The sequence below is a fragment of the Carassius auratus genome, chromosome 40 (genome assembly GCF_003368295.1).
Source record: "Carassius auratus strain Wakin chromosome 40, ASM336829v1, whole genome shotgun sequence".
Taxonomy (NCBI): Eukaryota; Metazoa; Chordata; class Actinopteri; order Cypriniformes; family Cyprinidae; genus Carassius; species Carassius auratus.
This window is the reverse complement of record NC_039282.1, coordinates 5,382,903-5,403,914: the sequence shown is the minus strand read 5'-3', so window position 1 is coordinate 5,403,914 and position 21,012 is coordinate 5,382,903. Positions and strand designations below refer to the sequence as shown.

General features: G+C 40.1%; 1 protein-coding gene across 3 annotated transcripts in view; it reads left to right on the top strand.

The window, feature by feature from the left end:
- LOC113058364 (zinc finger and BTB domain-containing protein 16-A-like) overlaps window positions 1-21,012 on the top strand; it is a 59,984-nt gene that overhangs the window by 30,299 nt on the left and 8,673 nt on the right. For all 3 annotated transcript variants that reach the window (XM_026226183.1, XM_026226182.1, XM_026226181.1), the window contains exon 5: window positions 16,934-17,104. In XM_026226183.1, the coding sequence (XP_026081968.1) occupies window positions 16,934-17,104 (171 nt within the window). The remainder of the gene's footprint in view (window positions 1-16,933; window positions 17,105-21,012) is intronic.

Genomic DNA, 21,012 nt, shown 5'->3' with positions numbered 1-21,012 from the left:
TTGTATGGACAAGAATCCATAAAATGTTACACAATGCAGGAATAAAAAAAACCCTATGTATTCATAAATTATGATTTTGTTTCCATGAATTTGAATTTGTTTCCATGAATTCCATGAATTCCGTGAATTTGTTCTCTTGACTTATTTATTTTTTCCCTCATTTTGGAAAACAAATTAGTACAACGTGGTTACAATTAACCTAAAATGTGGGAATAAATTAATAGTAATATGTGGTTTAGTTAGTGATTTGTGGAAAGAAAATCTCAATTTGTGGACTCAATTTCAGTTTTTTTTTTTTTTTTTTTTTTGCATTTTGCATTTTGCATTTTGCATTTTGACTGCGAAAAATTGATGGAAATTTAAAAAAAACAAAAAAAAAAACAATGCTGTACAAGTAGTGTATCTATGTCCATGAAAGTGGTCCACTGATGTAGAAAAAAATATTTTTTGGTTGCACTTTATTTTATAGTACGTGTACTTATAGTGTACTTAAAGTGTATTTATCTAAGAAAGTTCTGGTAAAACAAGGTAACTACATGGGGTAGGGTTAGGTTTAGGGGTAGGTTTAGGGTACCTAGTTATTGCATAGTTATTGTAATTATTATAATTAGTACATAGTATGTATATAAGGAACAGGACTGTAAAATAAAGTGCTACCAATTTTTCTACCATGACCCGTCTGTAACTATACAGGTTGTATAGGCTAGACCTCAGCAAGCCTTTACCCCCCCACCGGCTCAGCTTAGACTGATTGTCTCAGTGGTGCTGCAGATTTCCCAGCATGCCAACAGTGACTAATTCCTATTATGCTAGAACTTCAATACAGAGATGAAGTCTTTTCGGCCCATAAGGAGGCAGAATAAAATACTCCTGGCATCATGGGGTGTCCACAGTTTTTGCTAAGTCACTCATTGTTAGGAAAAGCACATATTCACATGCGTTTCTCCAGCTGTGATTCCTGTGTCCATGAGCTTTCACGAGCCAAGAGAGTCAGCGCAGCAGGATTTCTATATTGTAAGTATCTCTATTCAAAAGTTAGTAGTTAGTATGTAATTAGATTCTGGAGATGTTTGTGGAGACCTTTAAGAAGAACTGATTTAAACTGCAGGCTTTTTGTGTTGTTTGCGATGTAAATTAGACTGATTCTCTGTGTGGGAATGTGTTTTTTTTTTTTTTTTTTTTTTTTTTGATAGACTCAAGGGTGGAAAAACAAGAAGTGACTTGTTTGTGGATTCTGGGATTAACATTTCAGCTCTCTGCTGCTTGCTTGGAGATGTAGATATTTGATTTTGGTGTACTAAATCCTCTTTAGATTAATTTTAAGATATATTAAAATTAATATCTTGATATGGATACCCTAGGTTCATCGTTTCACTCTGTTATTATGTACCCTTTCAGTCTCGCTCTCAAAACCAACCAGATTCCTAGCCTCAAAAGTAATAGGATTTCACAACATGCTTCTGTGTCTTTATCAGAAAGAACCTCCTCTTCACAGAATGAGCTCAGAGCAGGTGAATCTACCCAGTTTGTTCTGAGATAAAGAGATTAGATGTATTTGTTGTGCTTGTTTATATAGCTGTCATGTTTACATCTTCTCACAGTGACCTTTTTTTTTAACCAAACATTTCTTTCTATTCATTGACTTAACTGGCCAAGTCAATGGTCACAACATACAGCCTTTTTGATATAAAAGCATAAAAGCATTGGCTTCTTTCATGTGCCTTGATGAACTGATTCACAATAAGAGCATTTCCCTTTTGTATGTTTCACAAAACCTGCCGTGGTCCTATCCAGGTCACATTTCATATATATATATTGCATAAGGAAAATTACTATTTTAAACTGAAACAATTTTCACTCAAAATTTGCTAATAAATTTCACAAATAATTACAATGAAATGGAATTCAATACAACATCAAATTTTAAAGTAAATAGACTGAAATGTTATTTTAGTGCAAAATGTAACATATGACTTTCATTATATCAGAAAATATTTTTTTACGCATTTATTTGCATTTTCACATTTATTTTGGTGAAAATAAGCACATTTTCCCCAACATCTGGATGTTTTGAATGATCTTGTAATTCCCTGTATTCCTATTAAAGTTAAGTATTATATAATAAATGAGTATTATTATCAAATGATGATAATGATGATTATTGTCATTATTATTATTATTATATAATTTAACAAGGCAACAAACAAATACTACCATGATTTCTGTAATTTCCCTAGAAATGTAAATTTAAAATAAATTATTATTATTATTACTAACACTAACAGTAGTACTAATAATACTAATGTTAATAATGAAGCATTCATAGAACGCAAAACAGTTAAGTGAGAAATAATTAAGTGAGAATGTTTCTTTTGCATCATGTTGACCATTAGGAAGCACGTATACTTCACTGTCATGAAAATAATGTCGCAGTGCAAGCTGAAATATGCCCTGGGCATGTTATTGACAGTTTCATGAGATTCACCCACCCACAGGTTTTATGTTGTTATCTTATGGAATGTGCTAAGAATGTGTTTCATCAGTGTCATTTCATACATTCAACATACTGCTTCTCTCAGGTCTGAACTGTTGCGATAGTAGAGTTTTGAATTCCTTTTTCTTCCTAGAATGTTACAGAAACCTGCCTCTGGTTCTTAGAAAAGTTTGGTGATCTCGCACTCCGCTTAGTAGCACTGTGGGAATTGGATTAAGTCTCTGGCCTTTATTCTAATTCACAACTTTGCAGTCACCGGGTGTCAAAGGGTCAACTGACCAGTGTGAAAGGCAAATCCACTCTCTATTGTACAGTGAGGGGCCGGAGCAGAGTTTCCCTTCAGTTGCCGGCCCTCTTCAGCCTGGGAAAAATGGGGGAGGCAGCATGTCAATGAGGAATTAATTTTCTACCGCTCTGAAAAGGTCTCAGCAACTTTTTTAAAAAGGCTTAATTGGCAGGACGATCAGATTGGGGTGAGAAACAGTCTGTTGTGTCCATACATCAGCTTTGAATTGTATTGATTTATAGACTGATAAAAGACAAATACGTATGGCTTTTTGTATATTCCTCTGTAGTTTAATAGGCTGCATTATCCACTCTAGTAGTTTTATATCTTTAATTAGGTGCCATAGTATTAAAAGGCTGCATCTGAATCATTCTGTAATGTCATTAAACTCCTTATCTTAATGTGGAGAGCAATATCAAGCATTCTTGATTCTCATTGGATGGAAACAGTACTGAGGTCAGATGCAAAAATGTACAAATGTTGCTCATTAAGATGGTTCAGACAGAAGCGTGACTCACAGCGACGGGTTTATGTATTGAAGCGTGCTGTGAGATGGGGTCATTTGAGGAAACCGTCTGCGTCATTAGTTGATGTTACAGAGTGCGCCCCCTGCAGGCCTTTACCATGACACTTAACAAATGCCACCTCTCTGACTAAACCGAGAAACATTAATGAATAATTATGCAGTAATATGAAATAAGTAATTTAAACATATAAGTAATTATTTTTATTTTTATTTTTTGCTTGATGTGTTGCCCATATTTAATATGTATTCAGTTCATTGCCGAGCTCAAAAGTGAGTCGAGAGTCAGTGTGAGAGTTTTATCCCAGATGAAGCATCTGAAACTCTTACAACATATCACATATACTGGTGATGGTCATATAATTAGAATATCATGTATCAAGTTGTTTCACTAATTCCATTCAAAAAGTGAAACTTGTATAATATATTCATTCATTACATATAGAGTGATATATTTCAAATGTTTATTTCTTTTAATTTTGATCATTATAGCTGACAACTAAGGAAAATCCCCAATTCAGTATCTCATAAAATTAGAATATTGTGAAAAGGTTCAATATTGAAGACACCTGGTGCCACACTCTGGATTGGACAAAAGGACTGGACTGGTGCTGAGTGGTCCACAGTTATGTTACCTGATGAAAGTCAATTTTGCATTTCCTTTGGAAATCAGGGTCCCAGAGTCTGGAGGAAGAGAGGAGAGGCACACAATCCACGATGCTTGAGGTCCAGTGTAAAGTTTCCAGAGTCAGTGATGGTTTGGGATGCCATGTGATCTGCTGGTGTTGGTCTACTGTGTTTTCTGAGGTTCAAGGTCAACACAGCCGTATACCAGGAAGTTTTCGAGTACTTATTGCTTCCTGCTGCCGACCAACTTCATGGAGATGCAGATGTTCTTAATTGGCCAGCAAACCCGCCTGACCTTAACCCCATAGAAAATCTATGGGGTATTGTGAAGAGGAAGATGCAATATGTCAGACCCAACAATGCAGAAGAGCTGAAGGCCACTATCAGAGCAACCTGGGCTCTCATAACACCTGAGCAGTGCCACAGACTGATCCACTCCAAGCCACGCCGTGCTGCAGTAATTCAGGCAAAAGGAGCCCCAACTAAATATTGAGTGCTGTAGATGCTCAAACTTTTCATTTTTCTAAAAATCCTTTCTTTGTATTAAGTAATACTCACATTTTCTGAGATACTGAATTTGTGATTTTTCTTAGTTGTCAGTTAAAAGCATCAAAATGAAAAGAAATAAACATCTGAAATATATCAGTCTCTGTGTAATGAATGAATATCATATACAAGTTTCACTCTTTGAATGAAATTAGTAAAATAAAACTTTTTGATGATTTTCTAATTATATGACCAGCACCTGTATATATTAGGGCTGCCCTCAGCTAAAGATTTTTCTGGTTGAGTAGTAGTCATTCATTTTAAGCATTAGTCGACAATTAGTCGCACTTTTATTAATAAACCATATAAATCATAATAATGAGCCTATAATTGCTTACATAGCCTGATAAGCGCTCAAGCGCAAAAAAAGTTTGCCACAGCGCTCTGGAAGATATAATAATTTGTGTTAGGGAAAAACAGCAAGTATACTGCATTAATGTTTTAATAATTTATTGTTACTCCAGTGCTTTCTGTTTTCGATTTAAGAGGCGACACTGACATTTCACTCTCTATAGATATATTTTTCATGTCTGTAATAAGGCAAAAATACACAGAGTATCAATTTATCAATAAAATAAATCAAAATTTTTATTAAATTTAATTGATCAAAATTTATTTTACAAAAGCACAACATTTTGTTGTTATTCTGAGTGGACATAAATAAATGTAGAGTATTTACAGATACAAAAGACTATCTGTATGACCAAAAATGAAGTATTTTAAGAACAAATGATCACACCGGCTCCTCTCTGTCCTGCAGTAGCACAAGCACATTACTGTTCATCTTCCACACACCATACAAACAAGTAAATTGGACACTTTTTTCTAGGCTAACATTAGATTGAGCTAGAAGGTAAAGTTTCTACTACATACATATTTCAGATGATTGGCCATTTTTGAGATCAATGAATGTTAGGTGAGTCTATGGATGTCCTGCTTGATGTACTATATCGCCACATAGACCAGCCGTTAATGATAAGTCCGCCACAGTGATTCCGATGATTTCGCCATTTTGTGTGGATATTTTTTTCTGCAACTAATGACATTTTGGTCGACCAAGCCTCTTCTCAACAACTAATGGTTAGTCGATTATTAGGAGGCAACCCTAATATAGATATTCTATTATTATTATTATTATCTCTAAAAAGTATGTATTGTTTGTATTTATTTTATTATTGTTTGTATTGTAAATTGTGACAATTCCAATAATCATTGTGGTAGTTATGGACCAATTAGTTATAATTGCAATAATTATTTATTATACTGTAGTTTAAAAAAAAAATTAAATGGTAAAATCCATTTTATTTTTTGGTAACACTTTATAATAGTTTTCATTTCTAAATCATTAACAAACATGATAATGCTTAACAGATCATTAGTTATTATGTTCACATAGCTAGAAATATTATGTTCTTGTTAATGTTTACTAATGAACTTACTAAACATTACTTATTGATTAACATATGATTATTTAATGTAAATGGAAATACTTACAGATGTTAGTAAACTTTCCGTTCATATGATCTTCATTTGTTGGTCTTTATTTGTTGTGTAGACCTCTATACACATCTTAAAAAATAATCTATTAATTATTTGTTCTCGTTTTTGCAGTATCCAATCTAAAGTGGAAACTATTCTTTATTTGCAAATGTTTATAAATGTTTACTATTCTTTAATACATTTCTGAAATATACCTTTATAACATCCCATAGTGCTGTAGACTTTAGATTAGACTTAGATTTAGACTAAAGATTATTTCACCTTTACATGAGACAAGGTCATGATTGTTTCTTTGTATATGTTCTCCACACAGTGCCACCCATTTTATTTTAGTTTTCTCTCAAATCGGTTCAGTTAAGCTACATTTACTGAATCGAATGCATCCAAGATTCAACTTTATTCAGGTGTATTCCCATTCAGGCAAAGTGAACTGTAATACAGTGCTGCAACTACTGTCCAACTGTACAGATCTAGAAAAGTAGGCCCTCAAACTCTGTCTCGTCACCATTCTGATCTTTTTCCACCAGCTATTTATTAATTGTCCAGTAATTGTGTGCGATTGGAGTCTTTAATGATTAACCGTGCACAAAATCCCGCTGCCGCGTCTTAATGAGGGACTGCTCAGCAGCAGTGCGCTTTAAAAGCCAGAGGAGTCACACAGATTAGCCGAGTAAGAGGTGGACCTGTGGACTTGTAAATAATTGAGCGGGTCATTCATACTCTAAACCTGATTGTCCCCTCACTGTCCAGATGGCCTGCTGGATAAATTATACCAGGAGGTACAATGCATTCCAGTGCAGGGGCTCTAGGCACAACTGTTTGTGGAGTCACACGGGGCTTTTTTCCTTATTCTAACGATTGTTAACAAGTACGAGCGGTCAGCGGTTTGTCATCTGCAAATGAAATCCTTGAGAAAATAGGGGTGGGAGGTGGCAGATGAAGGGTCATGTGAACACATGAAGCACATAGCAAGATACAATGATACAAGATACTGAGAAATTCAGTGGGGGCGCAGAGTACATCGACATTAGCATCAGTTATTATATAATTTCTAATTGTTATTTTTTTTACATTTTATAATAAATTATGATTTTTTTTTACTTATATTTATATATATATACACACACACTGGACATGGCAAAACGACCATTGCAAATCATTTGGACTTTGTGTTAGTATGTCATAGATAGAACAAGGTAGCAGTCGGGTATTTGTCATGTCTCGCAGTGTTGCATCCAGCATAGACAGCATCACTGATTGTAATGGGTTCTATTAGTATTTTGTATAGTCGCGCCGCACCGCACCGTTCACGTCCTGTGTAGACATGGTGTTAAGCCCACCTCAGATGCTCTCATTGTTTGAGACGCATGATGCCACCCATCTCAAATCAGTACTGATCAACATCCCACCCCGCCTGTGACCCATGGTTTGTCTGAATGTGTTTTCAGAGCCAGTGAGCAACAGACTTTCAAAAATAATTATAATAAAAACTGTGTTAGTCCACAATAAAATAATTGTCTGCATTAATTAATTAATCCGTTAGTGCAATAATAATGTGTTAACTTGTCCAGTCCTAATATATATATATATATATATATATATATATATATATATATATATATATATATATATATATATATATATATATAACCTATTAGTATTTATCATAATTCTGGAAATTATTACTGTTTATAATTTAAAAAAAAAAATGTTTTTTTTTTTCATAGTAGTCTAATGATTAAACACTGTCACGAATTGCACACACAAACAGAGAGATCCAGTTGCAGTGTTTTATTAGGGGAATCCAAAAATCATACTCCAGTCAGGCAAAAGGTCGATATCCAGAAAGATAGTCCAAAACAAGAAACATTACAAACACTAGGGAACACGAAAAAGCAGGGTGACGTAAACCAAATGAATCCATGAAAATGATAGAAACAAACAGATGAAAGTGGGGACAGCTGAGTGCAATTAACAGGTGTACAATTAACAGTGATCAATCCAGACAAAGGCTTGTGGGAAATGCAGTACCTGCAGTGGGGTGACTATATGGGGAAGTGAGACCACTAGTGGACACCCAGGGATACACAGACCAGACACTGTGACAAACACAGAATAATCTATCACATGACACATACATCTTGCTGAAAAGTACTTCCAAAATCCCCTTGAAGCAAAGATAACAGAAATGGAGTCATTTATATCCAAATCTGTATGCTCCAGCTGAGCAACTGCCATTGAGATGATAGGAATGCCAACTCCATGTATATAAGAGCACCTTTAGTCCAAACTGTGGCACACAGGGGAACGTTATTTTCCTATTTGGTGCTGTAAAAATGCTATACTGTAGCTTTCATTTGGAGCCAGCACAGTCATTCCAGTGATGATGTGTTTATTCTGTTCTTGGGACGCATGTTTGTTTCGTGTATTTACAATCCATGTTTGTAAATCGTATCAAGTTTGGAATCATGGCAGAGTTATATTCGCTGTGGCTGGTGCGCTTGCAAGCCAGAGGGATAAATGTGTTTGCTCTTGAAGTATTTGTCCCCTTCAAACGAAATGAAACTCGGGCTTTGACAGCTCCCCCCTCTGTGTGTGAATCATCTGTATCTGATCTCCCTGCACTAATTCCAATTTAATTGCCTGTTGCCTGCAGGCTCCTCAATAGTGGTAACAAATGGTTTGATTTTGTAGTCCTCATCAGGCAGCATTTTAAATGCAGCACTCTAACCCTACTCGAATGCCAATGAAGCCACCAAACAGCCTCGTGTTTACTAATGCTCGTCCTCCCCCCGTGCTCTCGTCTCTGTTCCTCTCATATCTGATTAAAGGGGATTTGTAAGAATTGGTGAGATGCATGCAGCCTCTCTCTCCATTGTAAATGATATTAGGCCAGAACAAGCGGCCTTGGCTTCTTCTGTATTTTCGTTTTATGAGGCGAAGAGGTTTTACGCCGGATAATCTGTTTAAGCGAAGTTTTGACATTAAAGTTCAGGTGTGATGTGAGAAGGTGGCTCTGGCTCTGCATGTGAAATAGGAGTCGTTGCTTTATATTAATTTTTAACACGTGCTTTATGATTAATGTGTTATTTTCAAGCGAGTGTATCTTCATTAATTCTACATGAGCAGGGCTACAGGAATATCTTAGACACAACAGAGAAAAACATGCCTTCATGGCCTTTTGGGCTCCATGTCTATTAACCAAATTGTTAATAGACAATTTGCTTAAGTTTTACTTCATTAGTGGTGTTGGTTTCCATTGCCATAATTATCAATCATGTTTATGATTAACCTTAAGTATTTCACCCTGGGGCATTCTGATGAATTTTTTGGCAAACTTGCAAAAATTACATGAAGGAATGTTCCCTTTCAGTCGGTCACTCTCGACGCCACGTCGGTGACCAACGAATATAGGAAATCGCTTCGATAGACCAATCTACTTCGAGTGTAAACTAAACGAGCCAATGCACATTGGCATGCAATTATTGCATCCAGCTGCCGCTGATCACTGCGTGAGTATAAGAGGGCAGCAGGTGCAATGCATACCAGCTTTTCGCTTCGGAACCGAGCGTTAGAATCGCTCTGCTCAACTGTGTCTGCTGTGAACTATGAGTTCAGCACGCTCTCGGAAACTTTGTGTGTTGGCGAGACGGCACTTCAGCGGCAGTCGTTCCTGTGTCGAGTGGATTGCACACTTCAGGCTGCACTACCCCTGTTGTGTTGCAAGCAGCCAATTCCCCTGTGCGCCTCAGCACTAAAAGAGCATTTCCTAAAAGAGCAAACTTCTCTAAAAGAGCTTCACGGGTGCTTCTTTGTAAAGACTACGGATCGTCCTTATAAGGATGCCGTTTCACCTGTGCGTTTCTGGGTGCGGTCGTTACCTGGCAACGGGCGATGGTCACAATCGCTGCCTCACGTGTCTGGGCGTCGAGCACGCTGAGGTGGCTTTCGTGGATGAGTCATGTTCTCACTGCGGGAATATGACCATCTCGGAGCTGCAAACCAGGCTCCGCTACCTTCGCGATCTGGTGCTCGTTCTGGCGGCCGACAGACGAGAACCTCTTCCGGCAGTAGCGCGGGTGGTTTGAGGGTCACACTCGCACCACACTCCAGCCTGCTCACAAGCTGCCCGAGTTGGGTCCCTGTGTTCCATCTCGCTGCCCCACTGCGGTTACGGCTGTGGTTCCACTGGTCCCGCTTTATACGGTTCTTAAGCGCCTGGTCAGCGCTACCCAGCCCGTCTCGCTGGCTTCTGCGAACCATCAGCCTCGGCTATGCGATTCAGATCGCCCGGCTTCCCCCCAAACTCTGCGGTGTCCGCTTCACTGCAGTGAAAGCGTCCGATGCCCCTGTCTTGCAGAAAGAGATCGCAGTCCTACTGGCGAAGGCCGCGATAGAGGACGGGGCGTTACAGCCCGTACTTCATTGTACCCTAGAAAGGCGGTGGGTTACGACCGATCTTGGATCTGCAAGTTTTGAATCGGGCCCTCCATCGGCTACAGTTCAAAATGTTGACACAGAAACAGGTGCGTCCGTCCCCAAGATTGGTTTGCAGTGATCGACCTGAAGGACATGTACTTTCATGTGTGCATACTTCCTCGCCACAGACCTTTTCTGCGGTTTGCGTTCGAAGGACTAGCATATCAGTACAAGGTCCTGCCCTTCCGCCTGTCCCGGTCTCCCCGTGTCTTCACGAAAGTCACGGAGGCAGCTCTCGTTCCTCTCAGAGAGCAGAGTTTTTGCATTCTCAACTACTTAGACGATTGGCTGATAGTAGCACAGTCTCGAGATCAGTTGTGCGAGCACAGGCATGTGGTGCTCCAGCACCTGAGCCTGTTGGGCCTTCAGGTCAGCTGGGAAAAGAGCAAACTCTCGCCGTTGCAGAGGATCTCTTTTCTCGGTATGGAGTTGGATTCGGTCGAACAGACAGCACGCCTCACAGAGGAACGTGCGCGGTCGGTGCTAGCCTGCTTGAATACGTTCAAGAGCAGGACATCGGTCCCACTGAAACTCTTTCAGAAGCTCCTGGGGCATATGGCGGCCACGGCGGCACTTACACCGCTCGGCCTATTACATATGAGACCACTAAAGCACTGGCTTTATGGCCGAGTCCTGAGGTGGGCGTGGAAGTGCGGCACTCACCAGGTCCAAGTTACACCGGCCTGTCGCCAAACCCTCACTCTGTGGTCAGATCTTGCATTTCTCTGGGCAGGGGTGCCCCTAGAGCAGATCTCCAGGCATGCTGTGGTTTACACGGATGCCTCCACCACCGCCTGGGGGGCCACGTACAATGGGCATGCAGTCTTAGGGGTTTGGACGGACCCGCAGCTGCAGTGGCACGTCAATTGCCTAGAGTTGTTAGCAACGCACCTTGCCTTGAACCGTCTCAAAGATCTCTTACGAGGCAAGCCTGTGCTCGTCCGATTGCACAACACTGTGACTGTTGCGTACATCAACCACCAAGGTGGTCTATGCTCTCGTCGCATCTCGCAAATCGCCCGCCACCTCCTCCTTTGGAGTCAGAAGGTTCTGAGGTCACTTCGTGCCATTCACATTCCAGGCCTGCTCAGTCGTACAGCCGAGGAGCTGTCTCGAGCAATGCTCCCGGGAGAATGGCGACTCCATCCCCTGACGGTCCAGCTGAATTGGAGGCGGTTCAGAGCCGCTCAGGTAGACCTGTTTACTGCTCCAGAGACCTCTCACTGCCAGGTTTTTTACTCCCTGACCGAGGGAACTCTCGGCACGGACGCACTGGCACACAGCTGGCCGCAGGACCTATGCAAGTATGCGTTTCCCCCAGTGAGCCTTCTTGCAAAGACATTGTGCAAAGTCCGGGAAAACGAGGAGCAAGTCTTGCTAGTAGCGCCATATTGGCCTACTCGGACCTGGTTCCCCGAACTAGTGCTCCTCTCGACAGCCCCTCCTTGGCCGGTTCCTCTGAGGAGGGATTTACTGACTCAGAGACAGGGCACCATTTGGCACCCTCGTCCAGACCTTTGGAAACTCCATGTTTGGTCCCTGGATGGGACGCGGAGGTTCTAGGTGACCTACCCCAAGAGGTAGTGAACACCATCACTACGGCAAGAGCACCGTCTACGAGACACGCCTATGCCTTTAAGTGGAACCTGTTCATTGAGTGGTGTTCTTCTCGCCGAGAAGACCCCCGAAGGTGCCAGATTGCGGTCGTGCTATCCTTTCTGCAGCAAGGGTTGGAGCGAAGGCTGTCTCCCTCCACCCTCAAAGTCCAGGTTGCCGCTATTGCTGCATACCATGACCCCATGAATGGGAAGTCTTTGGGTAAGCATGACCTCATCATCAGGTTCCTTAGAGGGGCCAGGAGGTTAAATCCATCCTGGCCCCCCTGTATACCCTCTTGGGACCTGTCTCTAGTGCTTAAATCACTACAGCAGGGCCCATTCGATCTTTGCATTCAGTTGAGCTAAAGTGTCTTTCATTGAAAACTCTGCTCCTGCTTGCGCTGGCCTCCATCAAGAGGGAAGGGAACCTGCATGCATTTTCGGTCGACGATTCGTGCCTAGAATTCGGGCCGGCTGACTCCCAGGTAATCCTGAGGCCTCGGCCTGGCTACGTGCCCAAGGTTCCCACTACACCCTTCAAAGACCAAGTGGTGAACCTGCAAGCACTGCCCCTGGAGGAGGCAGACCCTGCCGTGGCTTTGCTTTGTCCCGTCCGAGTATTAAGGTGCTACGTGGACCGGACGCAAAGCTTCAGTACCTCAGACCAGCTCTTTGTCTATTACGGAGGCCGGCAGAAGTGGAATGCCGTCTCTAAGCAGAGGATGGCCCACTGGATTGTGGATGCCATAACCCTGGCTTATCAGGCTCAGGGTGTGCCCTGCCCGTTCAGGTTACGAGCTCACTCAACTAGAAGTGTTGCATCCTCCTGGGCGCTGGCTCATGGCGCCTCGCTGACAGATATTTGTAGAGCTGCGGGCTGGGCGACCCCTAACACGTTCGCTAGGTTCTATAGCATTCGTGTAAAGCCGGTATCCTCCTGTGTTCTCACCTCAAATGGGTAGTGGCACTGAGAGGCCCCGGTTAGGGTCGGCTTGCTTAAACTACTCCAGAGTGTCCGTACTGCAGACCCTGTTGAGATCCTCCATCACCCTAAGCTGCTGGACGCGGCGGAACGTCCGGCGCCAGACCTTCATGATGAATCCGTGAGAACCATGGAAGGGTGGGTTCCATATTGAGACCTAAGCAGTACTTGTATGTGTATAGTCCACGGTATAGCCTTAGAGCCCGTGTTTCCCTGGCAGACTTCTGCCTTCCCAAGAGGGAACGTCTCGGTTACGTATGGTAACCCTGGTTCCCTGAAGGAGGGAACAGAGACGCCACGTCCCGTCGCCATGTTTGCTGTAGCGCCGCTGAGCTGCCGGATTCCTGGCTCGCCAAGTTTGCTGTACCGCCGCTGAGCTACCGGGTTCCCGGCTCGGCTCCTCAGTGAAAAACTGGTATGCATTGCACCTGCTGCCCTCTTATACTCACGCATTGATCAGCGGCAGCTGGATGCAACAATTGCATGCCAATGTGCATTGGCTCGTTTAGTTTACACTCAAAATAGATTGGTCTATCGAAGCGATATCCCATATTCGTCGGTCACCGACGTGGCGTCTCCATTCCCTCCTTCAGGGAACGAGGGTTACCATACGTAACCGAGACGTTCTGTTTGTACTATATGATTTACATCCACACAACAGTATAATCAGCATTTATGTAAGAAACATCTCATCTCTATCGCATCTAGAGATTATTTCACTGTGTTCAGTGATATTTTTGTTTTTTCATCATTGCATTCTGGGACAGGTGGGTCTTTTCTCACTTCTCACATCTGCCTGCTGTGCTCCTGACCTCTGACCCCACTCACACACAATGAGAAAAACAACCCAACTTCAACTTTTCCCCTCCATTTTATAATTTCTTCATCTCTGAAAGCCCATATGTGTCATATCATAGCACACAATATATTTTCACTGAAATTTGTTTTACTAAATTGACATTTTAGATTTAAAAGCACCAAAAACAGAGATATAAAACCATTTTTACATAAATTCTTGAATTATTACACGGCTCTCTGGAATATTTGATTCTGATTGGTCACAACATTTAATTAAGTAAGGCTGCATTTATAAAATCTTTTAAAAAGCGTTTTTTTTTTTTCTTTCTTTCTTAATCTCATTAGTATGTAATCTAGTACTAATATGTTTTAATGTTTATTTTATGCATACTCTACTATTAATGTTGGGGGTTGGTAGGATTGTAAAAAAAAATTGAAACAAGTCTTTTATATGCTCAACTAAGATGCATTTATTTGATCAAAAATGCATTTATATTATGAAATATTATTTACATTTAAAATAACTGCTTTCAAATCAAATATATTTTAAAATGTAATTTATTCCTGTGATATAAAGCTGAATTTTCAGCATCATTACTCCAGTCTTCATTCTTTCAGCATCATTACTCCGGTTCCCGGCTCGGCTCCTCAGTGAAAAACTGGTATGCATTGCACCTGCTGCCCTCTTATACTCACGCATTGATCAGCGGCAGCTGGATGCAACAATTGCATGCCAATGTGCATTGGCTCGTTTAGTTTACGCTCGAAATAGATTGGTCTATCGAAGCGATATCCCATATTCATCGGTCACCGACGTGGCGTCTCCATTCCCTCCTTCAGGGAACGAGGGTTACCATACGTAACCGAGACGTTCTGTTTGTACTATATGATTTACATCCACACAACAGTATAATCAGCATTTATGTAAGAAACATCTCATCTCTATCGCATCTAGAGATTATTTCACTGTGTTCAGTGATATTTTTGTTTTTTCATCATTGCATTCTGGAACAGGTGGGTCTTTTCTCACTTCTCACATCTGCCTGCTGTGCTCCTGACCTCTGACCCCACTCACACACAATGAGAAAAACAACCCAACTTCAACTTTTCCCCCACATTTTATAATTTCTTCATCTCTGAAAGCCCATATGTGTCATATCATAGCACACAATATATTTTCACTGAAATGTGTTTTACTAAATTGACATTTTAGATTTAAAAGCACCAAAAACAGAGATATAAAACCATTTTTACATAAATTCTTGAATTATTACACGGCTCTCTGGAATATTTGATTCTGATTGGTCACAACATTTAATTAAGTAAGGCTGCATTTATAAAATCTTTTAAAAAGCGTTTTTCTTTTTTTTCTTTCTTAATCTCATTAGTATGTAATCTAGTACTAATATGTTTTAATGTTTATTTTATGCATACTCTACTATTAATGTTGGGGGTTGGTAGGATTGTAAAAAAAAATTGAAACAAGTCTTTTATATGCTCAACTAAGATGCATTTATTTGATCAAAAATGCATTTATATTATGAAATATTATTTACATTTAAAATAACTGCTTTCAAATCAAATATATTTTAAAATGTAATTTATTCCTGTGATATAAAGCTGAATTTTCAGCATCATTACTCCAGTCTTCAATGTCACATGATGCTTCAGAAATCATGTTGTAATATGCTGATATGTTGCACAAGAAACATTTCTTATTATTAGTTGAAACAGCCATGCTATTTAATATTTTTTTTGATATTTTGATACTTTTATCAAAATAAATTCCCTTGTCGTAACTGCATTATTGATTTAATTGCATTTTACTAAATTCCTCTTCCTGTATTTCCTATTCAAAATTGTATAGCACGTGGGCAGTGCAATCCACATTCCCGTTCATGAATTAAAAGTGAGACTACTATTAAACTCTGTATTTTCCCAACCCTGATGTCTTTGTTTTTAAAAAAGCTCTCATCATTTTGACATGCAGGAGTAGCTGGTGACACAGCTCTGGGTGAGGTGTACTGTGGGTAATAGGCAGCTCGGGAGTCTGTGGGAAACAGAGCAGAGCAGCTGCTGAGGAGAACCGAGTCTCTGCACTCACTCTGAGAGAGGAGCTGACTCCATTAACAGCCCTGTTCACCCGGCTTAAGCTACTCTGTCAACCACTTTAGAACCATTAAAGCTCTGCTGGGAGCTAGAAGGAGACTGAGAGAGAGAAGAATGAGAAAAAATAGAAGCAGGGGATGCTCTCAGAGGAACTGAGTGATGGTATAAATAGTTGGTGTTGTAGAGGTAAATTATTCCTAAAGACATTAAACAGTAGTCAAGCAAAGCTCCCTCTCTCTCTTCCAATTGTGCTTTTTTTTACTTTACCACAGTCGTCTCATATATTTATGCCTGTGCTGGATTGCCTTGGTAATTTTTTCTTCTGAAAAGAGCCGACAACACAAATATCTGTTATGTCTCTGATAAAATTAAGCTCAAGAATGTGTCATAATTTGTATTATATTATATATATATTTTTTTTTTTTTTTTTGTGATTCTTGAGCTATGTTGGTGTCCAAAAGAAACCATGAAAATGCTTTCATTTTGCATTCTTATTTTAATTTTTTATAACTTGCAGGGAATGGAAGAGAAATTAGGCAACTAGTCAGAGTACATTTAGACAAAACTCCCATTACAGAGAAGTGTAGAGGTTCATTTTTATGTGTCTCAGGCACTAATGCTTTTTTTTTTACTCTCAGCTCTGTTGTAAATGCTGATTGATTGAGTGAGAAGTCAATCCCGGCCTGATGTTCACGAGCCCATCATTAGGCTTTCACAAAGATTTTAAATTAGAGACAGCTTTACTTGAAAGTTACATTATGGATTGGCCATAGATACTGGAAGCACTGGGGTTTTTTTGCAGAAAAGAGAAGCTAAGACAATACATCTAAGTCTCTTTAACCCCATCCATTATGAAACATATAGACTTATTGTTCTTTCATTATGCTAAAATGTACTTAACTACTAAATGGCTGAAATCCAAATCATGCATTCTTTGCACTAAACAATAATTGAACTCCCAAACATCTTCTCTTTTTTCTCTCATCTTCAGGCTCAGACATGGCAGTGTTTTGCCTCCTATGTGGGAAGCGTTTCCAGACCCAGAAGGCTTTGCAGCAGCACATGGAGATTCACGCCGGCATGCGTAGCTATGTCTGCAGCGAGTGTGAACGCACCTTCCCGAGCCACACAACACTCAAACGCCATCTCCGCTCGCACACAGGTGAGCTTTACTTGAACATCACTCAAACCACCAATAACCAAGTCATCTAAAAGCACATTAATGCAGAAAAGGACAAGTGCGCCACAAGCTGAGATGTGGCAAACAGTTTAGGAGGAGGAGCATGTTCATATAGTCTTGCTAGGGTTATATAAGCCTCTTACTTATCCTCAGACAAGCCAGATTTTTGAGTTTTGACAAAGTCAGTCACATTTATGCCAAAGAACCACCCACCTAGATAAAAATGGGCCTAATATCTGACACATAAATTATCAATGCTAATGCTAAAGGCAGTGCTATCATGACTAGCATGCAACAAATAGAGTGACAGTTAATGTATAGTTAATGCTCAAATAATGGATATTGTGTTTTTAACTTACTACAAAATGTTAAGAACAAAAACCTCTCAAACTTTGTCAATCCAGTGACTTCTTCCAGTGCGGTAACTTGTAAACAAAACTTTGTCACCCTACAGTCCGTGGGCGGCCCATCTGAGGCTCAGTCTGACAGTCGTTTGTCTCTTTCTCGAAACTCACTTCTCCCCATCGTTTCCTTCAGGGTAACTTGAAGCTTAACTCAAGCCCCTCTATTACAGACAGTACGTCAAACCTGACTTTTTTTACCATTCTACATTATGCAAATTTCTGAGTGTGATAATACAATTATCAAATGACCCAAAAACTTTGACAAAAAGAGGGGATTTAGGTGCAAGAAGGACATTTATCTCTGTTATCTTAAACAGTTATTTCTGTTTTTCGTTCATAATTAGGCAAACAGAGATGACTGAATCCATACGGTCTGGCAGTGAACAGAAAGATCACAAAATCGACCCTATTCCATTTACTTGCAAGAGTGCATCTTTCTCTCGCTGTTGCTCTTTCTGACCTGAAATACCAGTAAGATTGCCAGAGTCAGTTGAAGTCTAGACTCAACATGTAAATGTTTGATAAGAGAGGCCAGAAATGAAGTGTTTGTTTTTTTTAAAAACGTCGAGGCATTACATATGCACTCCATCTCGCTACAGACTGTTACATGAGTTTTTCCAGAACAAAATCTGAAAGGACATTCTGATGATCCTAACAGAGTCTGAGTAAATGTCAACTTCTGCAGCTATTTCAAAAGCTACATCTGATTTTCTTCACTTGAATTGCAGGAGTTTTTAAACAACTTACAGAAGTGAGGATAGACTTACTCAAATTGTGGTGTTTTATATCACATCTCAAGAGTTAATTTTCCTGGACACTTCCTGGTCGGCATTTTTAAATTGCCTAAAATGTCCAGGTTTGGGCTTTTTTTTCCAATTGATTTCATACTTGCTGAAGGAATTAACTGAAAGTAGTCTGACCAATAACATGCAGGTATTTACCTTATCGCCCAGTCATGCTGTGCAGTAACATGGGATCTACAGAGAATGGTCAAAGTCATGCAAATATGCAAGCATATAATGTATGAGAACGTGTCAATAAGAAACGAATTTCCATTTTTGGAAATTTAGAAATCTTTTCAAAGCTTATAAGACTTATTGAAAGTCTTAGGTGCACCTCATTTAAATAAACACAGTCTTAAGATGTTTATCCTAAAAAATAAAAAAGCAAGAGCTCTTTATGTGGAAAACAGAGATCAGATATCAATTTGGTTTTGGAAGAATTTAATGAGAAATATTTGAGGTCACATTGAAGGTCACACTTTTGGCTAAAATTTTTAGGTCTCAATTTTTTGAAATGAGGCACCGAAATCTGCATTCTGATTCGGTTCTAGTACATACACAGGTACCATATTGGCACGGGTTTTCGGTACCCAACCCCAGTGAGATGTGAGTTTAAATCCAGACCTTTGCACATTATTGTTCATGCCAGTGAATGTTGTGTTTTGCATGATATTCTCCAAATAGTTTTTGCATCAATGCCAAGAACAATTTTTGGTTCCCCAAAGACCCTTTCAGTGAACAGTTCTTAAAAGAGCAATCTTTTTTTCTTAGTCTTAACAACTTTATTTCGCTATACCGAAGTTTTTGTGGAATGGAGAAACCAAGGATGTTAAACGCTCTTTGTGGAACCATCAATGTGAATAAAGAACCTTTATTTTTAAGAGTGTAGTATCACTAAAGGGCTTCTTAACTACTGTAGCTTACCCAAAAAGCCTCCCTTGCTCAGCCAGCGTTGTCAGAAAGACCTGCAATTTAAACAGCATTTTGGCTGGTAAACAACAATGATATTGATTTACCAGCAATAACCAACCTCAATCATCAGCTCTACCAGTCTTTTCAGCTGGAATATTTCATGATGCAAATAAAAACATAACTAATAAATAAAAAAGAACCTTAGATGTAATTTGCCACATCACAACACAACCTGTATATTTCATACCATCTGCACTGTATTTACAATGTGAGAGGCAAATCAAACAATGGTTTGCGTGCGTCTCCAGTTGCTCCTCTCTCCATTCTGCACATGTAGCCTGTTCTCATTAATATGCCATTCCTGTCCGCTCTCCATTTCACTGCCAGGCCATTTGCAGACAGTGGCGGCTGTCTATGTTCACAGCTGTGTTTGATGGTACAGAGCACAAAGCTCACATTGCTTATGGCGCAGACAGTCTCTGCAGGTCGCTTGGCCTCGACTTTTAAGCCATTTTGTCAGGCAAGGCAAAGCTTACTCAATACCTAACAATGCTTATATAAAAAACACTCTTTTTTATTTGTTGTGGAACAGTATGTCGTCTCTAACCTAAAATGTACCATCGACAATAAACACTTAAACGTGTGTTTGACACCACCTTTAAATTCCAGTTTGACATTGTCTGCACAATAACAGACATTCAAGCATGGAAACGCACCGAAGCTGATACCTGTGGATATTTCCTCAAACGTATAGTCAGTGCAAGTGACAGGTTCAGAATGCGCACGCATAGACGGCGTTAGCGCATTAGCATGCCTGTGGTGTTGTGATTCTGTCCTGCCTGCTGCCCGCCTCTGAGCAATTAACTTTAATGACAGACAGGCTGGAGGGCTTTCAGAAGGTGCATCGGATAAGTTGATACAGATGCATAAAGACTGCCACTCTATCTATCATCTCATATCTGTTCACTAGGGATCTCATCTCTCCCAGTCTTGTTTTTTACTTTCTCTTAGCCCAGATAGAAACCCATTCATCTCAGGCAGAAGTGTATTTGAATGTGAACGGTGGGTTGTGATTGGCTTAGAGAACGCGCTTTGGGAATTTCTGCATTGTCTCTTAAGATGAGGGTTTAAGTCGGAGCATGACGGAACATAACAAGAGATGCAATTTATTCCCCAGCATGGCTAGCACTTGGACAGGGAGATAATGAAGAGCATAGGTCACCGCCGATGACTTTAAAGCCACGGCGCCCGGGCTGAAATGTATTAAATATTGTGAGCGTTATATGCCGCTGCTGTCTGAGGAAATGATATGAGGGGCTGCTAGTCAGAGCGGGAAAGTAATTAGCAATCGGCCGGCATTTAAAATCACCACATATCAGACTCGTACTGATCACTGACATTAGAACAGCCAGCGAAGAGAAATGTGCCGGATAATTCCCTTTCAGCACCTTGTGATGTTTACTCGATATTAATAACTCTGTCATCTGAGCACAACTCTCTGGCTGTTTTTATTATAAGCTGTGCCAATAAAACAGAAAAAAAGGAATTGTTCTTTTTGATCGCTAATGAAATTGTTGCTAAGTCTTGTTGTTTAATGTTGATTGACAGGAAAATCCAAGTCGTATCAGACCTAGTGTTGTTTTTGGCGGCCTGTTTTAATTGTAGTTTTAGTCTAGTCTTTGTGTGAAACTGTCATTTTAGTTTTTATTAGTTTTAGTCACGTTAATCCTCTTTTTAGTCTAGTCAAGTTTCAGTCAACTAAATGTCTGATCATTTTAGTTACTTACTTTAG